Source organism: Coloeus monedula (assembly GCF_965178545.1).
Source record: "Coloeus monedula genome assembly, chromosome: 18".
Taxonomy (NCBI): Eukaryota; Metazoa; Chordata; class Aves; order Passeriformes; family Corvidae; genus Coloeus; species Coloeus monedula.
The window spans coordinates 7,510,743-7,527,297 of NC_138798.1; the positions used below are offsets into that span (position 1 = coordinate 7,510,743).

Genomic DNA, 16,555 nt, shown 5'->3' on the forward strand with positions numbered 1-16,555 from the left:
TGACTCAAAAGTTTAAAAAATATATATGTATTACGAGAGCCACAAAAAAGGTTACAGACAGAGCTCCACAAAGCCTGCACGGATACATTCCAACAATTCAAGGTGGCAGAACAGGTGAAATACAGACCATAAAAACGGTTCGACATTAACTTTCCAGACTGTCAGAGACAGAAAAGCTTGACCCCATCTTTCCCACACACACAAAAAAATATTGACTATATATATATCTCTCTATATATCTCTAGTCTGGACCACAGATATAGTCCGAAGAAAACCACATTGCAATTTCCATATTAGGCTTGTAGGAGAGTAGGCATCATCTGAGGAACGTCCATTGTAAGGCCCGGGAGGGATCCTCGCGGGCCGAGTTGACACAACATCACGCTTGGTTAGAATTAGAACAGCAACACCCCCCAGCTCATGTGCTGCACATGGCTACCAACACAGAGCTCTGTGCAACCCCCCGAGCTGGCTGAACCAAACTGAGTAAATACATTTGTTTTGCTTAATTAAAAAAGAAAAAAAGCAGATGTAAGATATTAGGGCAGTTCCTGCTATCACCTTCCTTAAAAATTCAAGACTTGAAGACTTCTTTAATGTACTTGCTTACAGACATGTTTTGAGACTGTATTAATGATCTTCAGGAAAATATGCCACCCTGAGGCTTTTTCCCTTGTTCACTTCAGGTTATGTCTGCATCCAGTTTTGACATGGGGGCCAAATGCTGGTTGTCTGTCAGTGCAGTATTTGGCCCGGAGTTTCAAAGTCTTTGCTATTCAGACTTTCCTATGAGGTCAACAAACAAAGTAGTAAAAAAAGAAAATATTAAGGCTTCAAGTAAAAATATTTCCTCTCTCTCCCACCCATGTAATAAGGTACATTTAATTCCATAATACTCAATATATTATACAATTAAAGATACAGAGATCCAACTTTTCAAGGCAGAAAAGTACTACAATGAAAACCTGGAGGCTAAATGGGAGCATATGAACAGGGAACAAACGGATAATAAAATGCAATATGCAATGAAAACTGATGCATAAACTAAAAAAAATCTATTGCTCTTTTTTAAATAAGTAATACAATCCACAGCTACAAATAAAAACATGTTGAAGATATTTAAGACTTCTGAAACATGAAATAAGCATGACAAAAATAAAGAAGCTACTTTACAGGATGTGTTAACTCGTGCTGGATTTTCGTGGCTGATCCCCACCTACTATAAATTAGCATCAATTAAATGAGCTTTCATGCAGCCACACCAATTTATACCAGCTGTAGATTTGGCCTGCAGTGTCTGTAAAAACAGGGTATCTGGACAGAAGAACCTTACTGCTGATCTGTAAACTGCTTAAAGAACTATAACATGGGCTGGATTCTGCTCAAAAATTAGATTTAATAAATAGGTCCCCAGTCCCACAACAGGAACTATGGAACAGACACTTACACGTATGAGAAAATAGCTGCAGGTTCAGTGCCTTGGATGGAAATGAGGCTGGATTTGCTGCATGCAATCTCCTGTTAACAGTTCTGCTTAGATTATTCTTTCAGAAAATTTGAGTTATTTACTCCAGGCTATGTGCACTGAATTAAATGCAAACCTCAAAAGGAAAAAAAAAAAAGACTTTGGTACCATTGTAAACCTATGAAAAAGTTGAATGTCTCTCAACTGTGGGCAAAACTATTCACAAAATACATAATCTTTACTGCTGAACTTGTACTGACACAGTGCATCCTTTTTTTCCTACCTTACCCCTTGTGAACTATGTCAAAATAACCCTGGATATTAGTGCTTTATACACACAATACTGTGTTTAGTCTTACTGAGAAATTCTCTCATGAACTAATGTAGTTAACTTCAAAGGCTCTTTGGCCCTTCAAGTTCTTCAGTAGCTTTTTCATTTATAAATGCAAGAGAAAGAACGATCAAAGTGGAGCATCACTGGGATGCAAATCTCAAATATTACATTGGTGCAAATTTTCAGCCTTGCTTGCATGAATTTCATGTACGTATTCAAAGATACATGATAAAATGTGCCCTTGTCTCTCTCCCTAATCCCACGTGTCTCATAACCCCTCTTTTTCAGGGCCTACATATAGCATACATGATACTTTAAAAACAAGTAATTCTTGTGATACTCTATGCACCAGAGTGAATTCCAGTCCTTAAAGAAGTACTGCATCTTTCCTGAGGAGTTAACATCAGGGTGGACTGCAGATTAATAACAGTTCAAGATGGAAGAAATCTGTAAGGCCATCTGGTCTACCCCTTGTCCCTACAGGCTCACCTCTCACAGAAATTTTTTAAGGACTTGTCCAAATACAGTTTGACTGTCCTAAACAGTTTGTCTCCAAAACTCTGCTTGGAAGACTATTCCACTGCACCTTCCCCTCCATCTTTTCTGTCCCCTTCTAAATGTAAACCATTGATTATCAGTGACAACCCTTTGATTTACCTTTGGTTTTACAACTTTTAAGTAACATATTTGTAAAATTATGATACTCAATTTCCACTTCATTGCTTAGCCAGTGGCATGTTTTAGCCCTTTAAATCTTCTCATTAGCCAGCCCATCCAGTTCTTTAATATATATTGCTCCATCTGTACCTGATCCAGTTTGCCAGCATCCTTCTGGTACCATGGTGCCTCCACCTAAAGACAATGTTCTACATGCCAGTGAGCAAATCTGCATAGAAAGACTATTGCTTCTCTGCTCTGCAGTGTCCCTACACCAGGCATTTAAAATATCACCAAGGCAATAAAATGCACACTGATTTCTACACTCTCTCAGAACTTTGGCCTATTGCAGATGCATTGCTTTCCAGGTTTCTCCCTTCAGGCAACATAGAGCATTACACAGAGAGATGATTAACTTTCTTATGTTCCCTTCAACCTTTGTCTCCAAAAAATAATGTGATATACAAGGGACATAATAACCATGTATTGCAGCAGATGTCAAGATTCATCAAATCAAAATATAAATTTTAACCAGGCAAAATTAAGGTCAACATTTGCCTTCTGGAACAATTAATCTCAACATACATGAAAACAAATAAGATGTTATCAACACATTATGAATTGCTACCAAATACCTGGAGAGCTTTCCATTATAGTCAAGGACTGGAAAGGATTTAACCCCTTGAAACAAATATCCTGAAAAATGATGAATTTAGATCTCTCATCAAAACTATTCACCAATAGAACCAGGCGGGAAGTCGAGGTCTCATATGCAGACTGGCTCAGTGATAAATAGTAATTTTTAGTGACTTTGGCAACAGTCATTCAGGATATTCTTAATTGCACACATGATCTGGCTAGTTAGCATTGGTCCAGATCTCAGTACTTTTGACTTCGGAGGTGGTAACTGAATGGAAAGGAAAAGGAGATAAGGAACAGAGAAATAAAAATCCATTTGTCCCAAAATTAGCTTTGAGAGAGTCCTCATATTTTTGACAAAAGTAATGCACCCCTTTCTTGTTTTTTACAGTAAAGTTGTCTTTAAATCCAACAAAGTAAATGTAGTTTTCTAGAGACAGGAAAAAGAAACCTCAGAATGTTAAATAGATTTGATTGATATTATTTTAAAAAGTTGTTCCCCAGGGGGAAAAAACCCAAATTGAAAATCCTTTGTCTAACAGTATTGAAGACCAGAGGGAATGTGCTAGTAATTAGGCAGACAGAAAATTTATATCCTTTAGATACACGCTTGGCTCAGTTACACACACTGTAAATTCAACAGCTCATGGTAACCTTGCTGCGGGATTACACTGACGGCACCAGGGCAAGGCAGTAAACTCTGTTATTGCCTAAATCCAACAGGTAAGGAGGGTGCAGGGAAAGCAGCTGACGGCTGTTTAAAATATGTTTCCATCCAAACATGTCCTTTCTTATCTGCTTGGTTTTGCTTCCGGATCAGAGAAGCCTTTCAAACCCAGAGGGAGCAGGAGGTCAGAGTGGCAGATCCTCACTGGTGTTGCGGTCCTTTTCCATGGAGACAAACACGCGCACACACACACAACTTCACACACAGGGAGGTGAATGGCAGACAGGGAGAAGCTGTTGCTATCCTTTCTCCTGCCCCCATCTGGGACCAGGGAGGCTTTTAAAGACGACATGGTGTCTGCAGCCCAAGTGGCCTTGCCTTGTTCCTTCCCAGGAGGAGGAACCTGAGCTGCAGTGCCCGGGGGACATGGAGCAGCTCCTGCCCAGTGCAGGAAGCCTGCTTTCCATGGCAGCAGGAAATCAGCAGTTGGTCCTCTGGCTCCTGCTGGACACATTGCTGGCCAGAAGAACTAGGAAGGGACATGGGAAAACTGACTGATCCTGGACTGACCGTACTTTTTCACAGCACAACTGGTACACGACAGATTGGTTGGACAGACACGCGCACAATGGCTTTAGCGCTCTCTTGCAGGAAGGAAATCTGCTCTGTGGTGGTCTTAGGTCATAGCCAGTTCCCGCCTGTCAGTTCAGGAAGAGTCTAATAGACTGTACAGTTTTATTATTCCTTCAAGAATAAGGCTGCAGCTGGTTTTTGGCCAAAAGAGAAAGATGCAAACAGAACAAACCCAAAACAAGAAAAGGAGAGTGGCCGACTGCTGCTGCTCCTTCTTTGTTGTTATTTGAGTCTTCACAGTGCTCCTAGCTTCATGGCTGGCTGAGTGGATGGCTCTTTGTTTTTAATTCATTTTATTTTACACTGAAATTTCATAGGTTGTTCCACCTACTCCAGACACCTTCTTAACATTTGAGTGTCTAGCAGGGCTGACAGGCGTCCCCTGGGAACTTGATGTTGAACCCAGCCTGGCTATTCCTTTTGGCTGTCCATTTATTTTATTGTGAGGTGTCTTCAGCTGCATGTCATCCCTGCATCAAAAGAAATATCAAAAGATGCAATATTAGTGACAAAGTGTGATAGCAGAATGGCTTCATTCAGAATAAGCAATTACCCCAGTCACCCTGAGTCCCAGCATTGCAAAATATTCAAGCCTGGGAGCAGGCTGGTTGAAGCCAATGCACTTGATGAAAAGCCACTGAAATGAGAGGATTAATTTGGCCATTAGGTTAGTGGACCACACCCCAGTAATATTTGTTCATTTAATTATTTGCTTAAATGCTTTGTTGATCCAAACTAATTGCATAGGCATTTGTAGGACACAGTAGGGTTTAACTGTCACCACTGCTCACTGCTGACCTTAAGCCAAACTGTGTCTTAAAATCAGAAATAAATTCTCAGAAAAAATATTTCCCAGTTAAATATCCAGTTAAACAAAACTTTGTTGCTCATCTCTGAAACAACTTGCTGACACTTAAGGAGACCTACAGTAATTGTTCTCCCACATTTCAGTAAGTTTTCCAAAATTGTTGGATAACAGGAGAGAGAAACCTGCAACCTCAACCAGAGGCCAGCACGGCGCAGTAAGTGCCAGATACAAAGGAAACTTAGATATTTCTGAAGAGCGCTCCAGGCCCCAGCTAAGCTGAAATACTGCATCCTCAGCAGGATCATGATCTCTTCAGGCTTTGCAAGCTCCACAGTTTCCAGAAGGAAAAGAGAAGCACATGCAGAAGCTGCAGTTGAGGATCTTGCTCAGATGGCACTTACTGAGGTTCTTGGCACAGCAAATCCTCTCTCTCCACGCTTTCTCACAGAAAGGAAAGAAGCAGCAAGGCCTTAAGGTAATGTTATGAAGCTCTGTGCTTTTATCAGCAGTTCTGTGCTATGGACACTCAACACTTGGTGCACTGAGGGAAATATCCAAGCAATGTCTGGGTCCAGCCTCCCTTTAGGATGCAGCTCCACCCTTTTGTGCATGAGGGGAGGGATAATCTGCCTCATGCCTTGGAAATAATTCCCCAGTTCACCTACGATACTGCATCACTACAAATTTACAGCATAATTGACCACCTGCAGTTCCAGGTACAGCAGAAGTGCAAACATTTTGTCATGATGAGGTTTCTGTGGGGGTGTGACAGAACTGAAGAGCACCCACAAACCTCCTGCCCTCATGGCCCACAGCAAACACCTTATTTGGGCTGTGCTCTTGCTCACAAGCAGATTCCCACTGCTATCAGCCCCTCAAGCAGTACATACCTCTGTGCTCCCACTGACTGCACCTCTGTAATTTCCACAGTGTTTACAAACGACACAGCCTTCGGGCCTCCGTAAGAGGGTGACCTAGGCATCCCTGTGGGGGATGATGGGACCTGGTGGCCTGGGGATTTGTAGGAGCCATTGCTCACCCTGCCCTGTAGTGTTTGATGGGACTGCACATTATTATTGGCTAAATCAGCTTGCAGAGAGGTTGTGGAAGTCCTTGGTGCTCTTGTCATTGCACTTGAGAGTGAAGACACTGAGGACTGCAGTATAGGGTTCCTTGTGCTAAAGCTGGTGGCAGCCATCAGATTGTCCCTGGATCCGTATCTCATGGCCATGCTGCGCGGGTCTTCCGAGAGTGTGCTCACTTGCTGAAGGCTGTAGGAGCTGGGCGTGTCATAGACACCTGAGTCTGCAAACACCGAATCAGGGTGCGAGTGAAGGAGCTTCTCCCTCTCTTCCATCTCTTTCCTTTCCTGGATGGATGCCATAATTGTCTTGGAAAGGTTATCATAGCGGACTGGGGAGGGGTCTCGCTGATGCGGGGCCGGGCCCCCCAGCACTGGGCTGAAGCTCTGTGGTGGCTGGCGCTGCAGCTCGCTGCCCCGGAGGTGGCACATTTTGGCTGACAAGTATGGGGAGTGGTACCCGACAGAGCTGACTGCAGAATGGGCAATGCACTTCCTCCCTGAGGGAGACATGGGGTTCAGCAAACTGTCATACGAAAGACTCCCATTTCTGTTTGACAGGGAATTGGGAGAAAAGATGCTTTTGTAAGGGGTGGAAGCTGCCCCTTCAGACTTTATTGGATGAAGGGGCACTTTGTCTGTCCCTCTCCTGCCAGCAGATTTCAGGCTCAGGGATCGTGAATTGATGGCAAAGGAATCTATCTGGAGTGGGGAAGACTGATAGGTCTTGTGGAGGGAGCTCTTCCGGTAGCTGGGGATGTCCAAGCTGGGTTCGGACTGGTAATCAAGGCTCCTGCCATCCTCTTCTATCAAAGCCCCTTGACTGTGTCCCTCCTGCAAGGTGATCTAAAACAGATGAAGAGGAGAAACAGAAGCCAGTGACACATAATTACAGGGTTGCTCTCTCAGTGAGTGCATGGGAAGGACAGAGCTGAAGGTCTTCCCTCTGACCGTCAGCCCAGGTTCATGACAAGAAAACCTCCTGACTCCTGTTCAACATCTGGATTAGCACCTTAGAAGCAAGGAGTAGTTATTTTTACTAAGTGCTAAATAAGTGACAGTAAAAAGTAAGTTAATACATGGACACTGAAAACAATGAATGAGAGACCTAAGGTGAGACTCAAGTCTCAGCCAAAGTAAATCAGATTGTAATCTGATGATACTGCCCTTGGAAAAAGCACTGCACTTCACGTTTTCTACAAATAGCTCTTGAGTTGAGGGATGTCAAGTTTTGTGTGCTGAGACAGAAATACTTTGAGCTTCATTTCAACACACTGGGGACCAGCACACCCTTATCCACTCTACTCTGTGCAATGAATATTCAGTAAATCTGAATTTCTGGTCACAGGTCTTCAAAATTCGGCACCTAACCTTAATTACAGCAGAGAGGCTCCTTCCCACCATTTATACAACAAAATGAAGCAATTTTCTCTTTTTTATTGCCTGTGTAGGAGAAAGTGGCCACATCAGAGAAAGAAACAAAGGCCCTAATTTATTTATGTGCTCTGAAAAGAGATAGGACTTCACTTTGTTTTACTCTATGAAAATTGCTCAGAGTTCTGTTCACTTTAAATGCCATTCTGTGCAGCAAATAGCTTTTGCTTGTATTTTTAAGGAAGAGTTTGCCATAACACACAATAAATTGGCTACACTGGCTCTGCAAACAAAGAATTATTATCAGTCACATATTTAATAAGAAATGCAGTTGACATGGCTTTTTCTTTGGTTTCTTTTAAAGGAAAGCTATCAAAAGAAAAAACTGAATGACAAACCCCTGGTTTATTGTGGATTTTTAAAAAAAGTTTTTTCCTTTGAGCTATAAGATAGAGAAGTATGCAAAATGGCTCACTCTCTTCTAGAGCATGGTGCTAAATTTGGCCTTCTCTGGAAAAAGGAGACCAAGTGACAGCCTGTAAAGGAGGATGAGAGCAATGACGTAGCTTTTAAGTATATTTGTGCTACTTATCCTTGTGTCCCAAATGCCTCTTTCCTAGCAGCTTTCACTGCTCAAAAGCAGAATTACATTGACAGGCTGAAGAAGTAATACAGAACAGACACCATGGCATTCCTCACACAGCCCAGTCTCTTTCCCTCTGTACCTCCTGCTTAGGCTTGGCATAAAAATGCATGCCCTCCTATCAGCTCGCCACGTGAACCCCATTTTATGATACTCCCAGCTGATACTAGAGAGTTGTGACTTCTATAAAACTGAACAAGCCCCCAGAGCTTGCACACCAGTCAGCAACAGCAACAGCACTGTTTTGGGTTAGAATTGAAACAGCAGTCCTCAGAGTGAAGGTGCTGTTCCCTGTTATCATTTCACAGCACTGTCCAGTCCCCTGGCCTAATCAGAACCTCACCTGTATCTATATTGCATCTCTGGCTGTGCACTGAATGAACACGACAAGCCTGTCTTCCTTGGCTCCCTGACTTTTGGCATTATGACTCAGTGTGCTGTGGTTTCCACAGCTCAAAATTGCTAGATGATGCTTGTAAATAGACTATTTTGAATCGGATGCCAAGCCATTTTTCACGTAATAAAATGAAAATGATAGGATATTAAACTTCTTGGATACAGTGAACACACTGTTGTTCTTGTGTTCTCTTTCATAAGCCACTCGTTTCTTCATTAAGTGGACAAATCCAGAGAATAAGATTTACCATTTCTGCAGTAAGACTAAAACTCAAACTTGGTCGTAGCTGGAATTCCACTGTCTATCACCATCTTCCTTTTCCAAATGAGAAGGATTCATGAAAAGCTTTCCTCACCATTTAAGGAACATTCTGTCTTATTACAGTGTTGCTGCAGGCAATTATTTTTATCTACCATATTTTCCTTTCCTTACTTCTTTCATAATACTCCTTCCCTTCTTGTTATTCCATGGGTGACACTGAAGGACCTGATGAAATTAATTTTGAGAAAACTGCACTGTGTGTGGTATGTGTTTTTAAGAGTGTCTCCACTGGTGTGTGAAGACTTGGATATATATTGCAAATATACAGGTTAGACCAGTGATTTTCAAACTGCTGCTCTCAGGCCCTGGGGGCCAAGGAATATTTGCAATAAATCCATGAGAATTAAGTTTCATAACTTCTAAGCAAAAGAGAAAACTATCAAAATTCCAGAGCAAATATGTCTAATTGTTTGGACCTCAGTTTTCTTGATAGGGGAAAATGAAGCCAAGTATTAGGAAGGTGTTTTTTTCCATATAACCCAAATGCACTGAATAGGTGCTAAGGAAGGTCAAACATGAGGAGCCTTCCACTAATTTTCTCTAAAATATCTCTTGGGATGCTTTAAAAGTTCTTTCTATTTTGCAAGCTGACATCCTAAGGGATCAGTGAGTACACTGACTGTTGGCTAAAGGGTCTGATCCAGAGAAGCACTCAGCATGCCCAGCTCCCTCTGAAGGGAATGTGAGGTGGCACCTCTGCCAGGAGAAGCCAATGGAAGGTGACACTTCTCAGCATCTCAGGATCAGGCCGAGACACCGGAACAGTGGCAGCACACGCCTGGCAGCGGGACAGCCGTGTCAGCAGGGGAAAGCTGTGAAATCAGACATGTTTCCATAAGGGGCACAGTGAAAATAATACACTGTCACACAACAGTGCCAAGTGTTGTTATTTACTTTTACACTCTGACATTCACTAGGGCCCTGCAGTGAATTCATGCTCAGCTCCACCCTGCCTGGGAGCAGAAACTCCGGGGCTCACTCACCTGCTCGGCCGTGGCGTGGTAGTGGACTTTGGGATTGTTGCTGAAAGCTGGTCGGTATTTGTACATGGCAGGAGTAGGAGGGCTGATAAGTTTGGGTGAGAGGCCACCTTCTGCAAAAGGAAAAAAAAAAAAGTACTTTCTATTAAAATGTGTGTGGAAAGAAAGCTGTCAGCCATAATTCCTTGCTATCCATCCTCCTCTGCAAACAGATCTGCTCTGGAGAGAATAAAACTTGCAGTACTTTTGTGTAGCATTCCACCAAAATCAATAGGGCTCCTATGGCAGTAACAGCACATTGCTGCCAGAGCTTTCTTCTACAGAGAAAAAGAAACAAAGCACAAAACATATTGAGTGGGGTGACATGCTTCGGTGAGCAGTAATTTTGCCTAATTTGAAATACTAAATATTTGTGTTGAATTCAGCTACTAGCTCTGTCTGGGAAAAAAAAGGGTTTTTTAACAATATCAAAGCATTAAATTTACATTCTCACAAATGAAATAATTCAGTTTGCAATACCTAAGAATTTCATGCTAATATTTCTGATTCCTTAGTTAAAAATGACATTTTTCATTTAAAAATTTATCAAAAATTTAAGAAGGGGTTTGAAAGAGTTTATAAACTCTGCAAAACTGACATGAAGCATTCAACCTAGGCTTGAATGAACCACTTCAAGCTGGCTTTTCTCTCCCTTCCCTGCTGTTAATTCCCCTAGTCTGGAAATATATATATAAATATCCTATAAATAGAAAAGTCCTATAAATAGAAAAAAATCCTATAAATAGAAAAAAAGCCTTCACCCAGATGTTTTGAAAAAATAGAAGAAACCTTTTAAAGAGGGTGAAATATTTTCTCATTATAAAAATAAAACATTGATCATGCCAACTGTACCTTCACTGGTGCCCAGCTGCCCTTTTAGCTCAGAGTACTTGCTTGGATCTCCTTTGGGTGGAAGAGGTGGTTGCACATCCATATTTTTATCCTCCAGACCTTCCAGGCTGATTTTAGACTGAAATGATAAAAAAAAATCAATCATTACATGCAGCTTGGTTAAATAACAGCGTGTGTCAGAGTGCTGGATGTACCAGAGAACCAGAACTACCTATACCTATAATGACAAACAGGATTTAGCATCCACTCCAGACAAGGACTGTCACTTGTAAAATTAGCATTGTCATAACCAGCCAGGAGAATTTTAAATGCACTATCCTGGTCTACTTGGCATGCTAAATACCATTATCATCACGCTAATTAATATGTGGTAGAAGACAATAGTGTTTTCTAGCATTTTTCAGTAGCTTTCCAGGTAGCTCTCAGCAAGTAACTATCCAAAGAGGGTAGGAAGTAACTATCCACAAAAATCTTCCAAGTTGGCTTCCTTTGAATCCACTGCTTTTTATAGGACTAAACAAATCCTTCTCTACTATTCATGCCAGGAGAAGCTGAAAAGACAAGAGGAGAGAAGAGAACTCAGCTCCTGAGTCAATATTCCTTGACCTGGACCACAAGCCTTCCTGCAGCCTGGAAGCTCAGAACATTCTTTGAAGTAGAACAGCTGACCTGGTCTGGTGGTACAAGAGCTCATTAAAATTAATTTGAACACCAAGAGATGACAATTTTTGGGACAGAAAATAACTACTGCAAAGAACAACCAACTCTTCCAAAAGAAGCCCAGAGGGATTCCATTCTAGAGCTGCCTGTTACTGGATCAAGAGCTGCTCTTACTGAACCTGGGTTACTTTCAGAGGATGAAGTTTATGACAAAGACTCAACCTCTGTCATTTTCTGCATCATCTCAAAAAGATTTGTCAATGACAGACTCATTCCCAGCCTTGATAATGCTCAATCCATGCCCTTCAAAAGCAGAGCTTGGAGATTTCCTCACCTTGCTCCGGTTGAGGTTGGCTTGGATGCCGTTGTCACTGATCTTCACTGTGATCTGTCTCTCAGACAAATCAGGTCTCAGGAAAGGAGGCTTCACACTCACAGCTTGCTTTTTCTTGGGCTCGACCACATACCTGGTTAATTGTGCAACAGTCATCATTAAAATAAACAATAACCTAGGAACAAGGCTTAGAGACAAGAAAATCTTCCCACTTCCAGGTTATGATTTAAGAATGTGTCAGAACCTAGGTAAGAACTTCCATTTATTTCAATGTATGTAATAATTAGGCAGCAATAAAAAATTATTTTTTTTAGTGAGCAAAAGGAGAGGATGCATTAAAAAAATCAGCAACTTTTGAAGCACTAATGGACAAGAACACGAAGAGAGCAAGAGAAGCCTGCCTCCAACAGAAGTGACTGACTAGATCAACCCCAGCTAACATGAAACAGCTGCCCTGTGGTGGGAGTCAGTGACTGGGGGAACAAGACCCAGCACATGGGGAGTTACCATGGAGATGATGTGCTGCCAGTTCTGACTTACCACATGGTGACTTGTTTCTGTAGCATGTTTAGTGTTCAAATAAATGGAGGTAAAAGAGACTCACAAGTCCATAGGAAGCAACAAATCTAAGAGGAAATGGCTGACTTTAGATATCTAATTTCTCTCCAGTGGAACAGAATTCTGTAAGTGCAATTTGCCAGTGGCCGTACAATGCCTGAATATTAATACACACACCAGCTTTCTCTGTTTTAAGTGGTGAACAGGACATTCTAGTAGTGATGACTCAGTGACCTTCAATATACAGGACAATCTGAACAGGTCTTCACAAAACACAAATGTTCTGCTTGCTGTAATTCTGTGAATAGCCATGACGACGGTACTCACACCCCCCTCTTAAAAGAAGTGTCTCACAGCATTTAACACCTGGTTCTTCTCATGTACCTTGATCTGATTTTAACGATTTGGTAAGTTTGAGAAGCAGCTACTCCAGTGTCTTTATTTTAACACGTGCAACAGTCCTTTAGGACTTATTTGTTGTGTAACAAAGGGGAATAGTGTCAGGGTCTGGAATTGTTCAACACCCCAAAAAGGCTCAAGTAAGTCCTGTAGTAAGATTATGAACATGTTTGCAGGGTGGACAACTCAGCACCCAGAATTATTTATAGTCCATCTAATCTACTGCATTAAGATCCTGATTTCAAAATGTGAAACGATAAATCCATTTCCCCAAAAATAGAAAGCCATAAATAAAATCTCAAGTTCCATGATGTAGACCTCATTGATAATCTGTTTTATGATAATGAAAGTGCCAGTGAGATTGAAAACCACAGCAGCCTTAAATTAGATTTAAGTCTTAAGGAGAAAGTCTGATTTTAGCTTCCTTCCTTTCCTCCAGCAGGCTGGACGTTGCCTGTATAGTGTAAGAAGTTGTGTGGGCACTATGATAACATACGGGTATTTACCTTGTTACTGAAATCCACTGGATAAACAAGTTTATGAAGACAAGGGCATCAGCTCTTGACATAATTTGACAACCTCATTCCAAAAAAATATTTCTGGGATAAGGGTGGTGAATTACATGAAGAAAGCAACTACTTGGACAGGTTACAGCCATGCAACAGGGAAGCAGTTATCACAGAGCTCTGCCTTCAGGAGTTTTGCTTTGCTTTCCTCTTATTCCATCAATGACCTTTGGCTTGTGAGCCCAACCAAGCACATTTTCTTCCTCTGTCCCAACAACTACTCTTCCTCCCTCATTCCCAGCTGAGAGCATTTCTCTTACCTGGGAGCCAGGGGGCTGCAGAGCACGTGTTCCACATTTCCACAGCATCCTCGGGTAAAAGGATTCACTCCCCCACGGAATTTCCCTGTCACCTGGAAACATATTCAGGAGAGTGCTCAAACCTCTGGTTATATAAAAGTCATCATCCAACCCTCACAAAGCCAAGAACAAGTCTGACCCTTCTGTCCTTCCCAAACAGATCATTTTTCTTTGAATGCTGCACTTTTTCTCTCCAGCTCTAACACACCACCTCTGTCAGCTAATTCCAGCTAGGAGGCACTCAACTCAAGATCCTTCCCAAAAGGACACCGCTGAATGTGACTGGGTTTCAAAATGATGTGTTCACCTCTCCATGCTGCTCCTGCACCGGATTTGTGTCTGCTCCCAGCCAGACATCCTGTTTTGGTCCCTTTCATTCCCGTCACTTCCCCTCCTCTGCCTTGGCAAGTCCCCTCTGAACCAACAGCAATGTCGAATCAACATTCCCAAATGCTGGATGAGAACAATGTTTCCTCTCTCTCAGATCCCATCCTGAGCAGCAATCAGTACAAACCACTGCCTTATGTGGGATGGTGCCAGGAACTCCCTGGTGATTACAATGTTTGCTTGTAAATGAGCAGGTTTAATAAAAGCCAAGCCTCATTAGACTGGCGGGATCCATTCAAGGCTTCATAAGCACTATAAAGAGTTTGTACTCTACAGGCAGATACTTGAAAGTCACCATATGGGGATAAATACCAATAATGCCAGGGAGATTAATAGTGGTTGCCATTAAAAGCATTACTGTTGCTGTTTGCAAGTAAAGCATTTTAATCAGCTCATAGTTCTGATCTAGCAACAAGTTTACAGAGTATCAGAAATACTTTAATTACTTGTACATAAAATAACAACGATGGAATGATTCTGCAATATATTATGCTGGCCTTGTTGATATAACATAAAGCTCTTTAGGAGGCCAAGAGAGGCTGGAAGTTCTAAGATTTGGAAGAGCAACCTTTTGACGAAAACATGGGCCTGGGACATTCGGCACATCTGCATTCAATCCTAGGCTCACGCTGACTTGTGCCAGATGCTGGCAAAGCGTTTCATATCTCTGTGCCCGTTTTCTCAAATACAGTATGAAAATAAAATTTCTCCAACTCATAGATTACAGTACTAATTATATCAATTTGGTTTCTAAAGTAGTTTGAAATCCACTGGTAGAAAGCAGTCTAAGAAGTAAGGATATTTATTTATTCTATTCAGAAACTAAAAATACCAGAATATGAGCAGATGTTGGGTTATGGGTTATTTTGATTCCATAAAAGAATTTCAGAGGCATTCAGAAAGCTCAGAAACATCCAAACCCAGACACGATGCACTTTTCAATCACTGTCTGCCTACTATGAATGCTCGGAACTTACAAACTCCAGAATGAATAAATACCAAAAATTTCCAGTAAAAACCAAAAAATGTCTGTACCACTGGCCTATAAAATGTACTGGAAAAAGAGGACAAGATAAGCTGAGCATATTGCAACTGGAAAGCTTGATAGATAACTAGCAGTGTGAGAAAAGAGAATCAACAGAGAGACTGCAGGAAAAAAGAGAATGTCTTAGAACAGTGGCAAAGCCAGGAGCAGATTTCATGTCCATCTCTCCTGGTCTGGTGCTCTAATTACTTAGATATGCTTCCTCTAAAAGGGACCTGAAGGCTGGGAACATCCATCCTCCAGTTACAGATAGCTGCTACATATGACTAAGCAGAAATTAAGACCAGATTGTATTTAATTTTCAAAATGGCATGGGAAGATGAATTAAATCTCAAGTGGTTTGGTATCTCAGGAAACCAAACCAAACTAGGATACATTTTCCAACAGTTATTTCAATCAAACAAAAAATTCTCAAACTTCTAAATTCTAGTACAGCCACAAACACATGAAGTTAAATTTTACATTTTTTTAAAGTTAAATTTTTTCTTCTTCAGCCTAACATTTTCATTGAGAGTTTATATCACTGCACAAAGACAAGCTTAAGGCAAACCACGATTTGGGCTATGAGACCAAAATGCTCTGTGTTTCATGCTCCTATTGTTAGCACTATCAAACCTAATGCTCGAGCAAAATCAATTTTAAAATGAAGAGCAGATGATTCTGAGCAGGACAGAGAAAAGCATTTGAAGATGACAGCTATGGAAGCTTGCTTTGTTCAAAGGCCATGTTAGGCAACAGTTTAGGACGACTTCAGATTCCTTGCTTATGTAAACCTCCCACACTCTTCTGGGTAAGAGTTTTTATTGTCTTCTTGTGGGATGGAGACAATGTCATCTCAGTTTATGAAGGCCTGGCCTCAGACAGATGTTTTCAACACTCACAGCCTGCCCAGGAGCCAGACAACTCCACAGCATGGAGTCGTCAGCCCCCAGGACAGCCAAAACAGCTCAGTGGGAGCTGCAGAGCACCCATGGGTGCAAGGGCAGCAAAAACACAGCTGAAAAAACCCAAACCACAAAGGAAAAGAAGTATGGTGGAAAAAAAAAAGTGAAAAAAGCCCGGATATGAGGGGCACTTTGGGGCTGGGCCTGTGAAAGGGTGAAGCACTGGAGGGCACAGAGTTCATCAGCCTTGGGAAGAGGGCTGAGACCAGTGCCACACATGCAAACTGTCCCTTAGGGGTGGCAGGGGCCTGTTATTGATCCCATCACACTGATCTCTATCACCCACACCATGCTATTGATGTGCACATGAATGTGTGTCTGCATCAACCACAGGGGCTGTGATCATAGACATTTGAGTAGCTGCAGGGGAATTGAAGTTTTACAGGCTTTTTGGCAGAAGGTGTCATGTTGGCACTTGGTTTGGAGAAGCAAAGCAAGTTGGGTCCAACAGCACTGTGTGTGTGTGTGTGTGT

The 16,555-nt window shown here is 41.8% G+C and overlaps 1 protein-coding gene across 2 annotated transcripts in view; it reads right to left on the reverse strand.

Moving 5' to 3' along the window:
- Window positions 1–48: 48 nt before the first annotated feature.
- The window catches only part of ZDHHC8 (zDHHC palmitoyltransferase 8), a gene marked incomplete at its 5' end in the record, with an annotated part of 111,404 nt that continues 94,897 nt past the window's right edge, over window positions 49–16,555 (reverse strand). The window contains 7 exons of one of the 2 annotated variants that reach the window (XR_014226940.1): window positions 49–786; window positions 1,448–4,865; window positions 6,094–7,130; window positions 10,003–10,112; window positions 10,891–11,008; window positions 11,885–12,017; window positions 13,668–13,759. Coding sequence is in view for 1 of the 2 variants with exons in the window: in XM_082293667.1 (XP_082149793.1) it covers window positions 4,694–4,865; window positions 6,094–7,130; window positions 10,003–10,112; window positions 10,891–11,008; window positions 11,885–12,017; window positions 13,668–13,759 (1,662 nt within the window). Of the gene's footprint in view, window positions 4,866–6,093; window positions 7,131–10,002; window positions 10,113–10,890; window positions 11,009–11,884; window positions 12,018–13,667; window positions 13,760–16,555 lie in introns of both variants that reach the window. The other variant, XM_082293667.1, reaches the window with a different exon arrangement.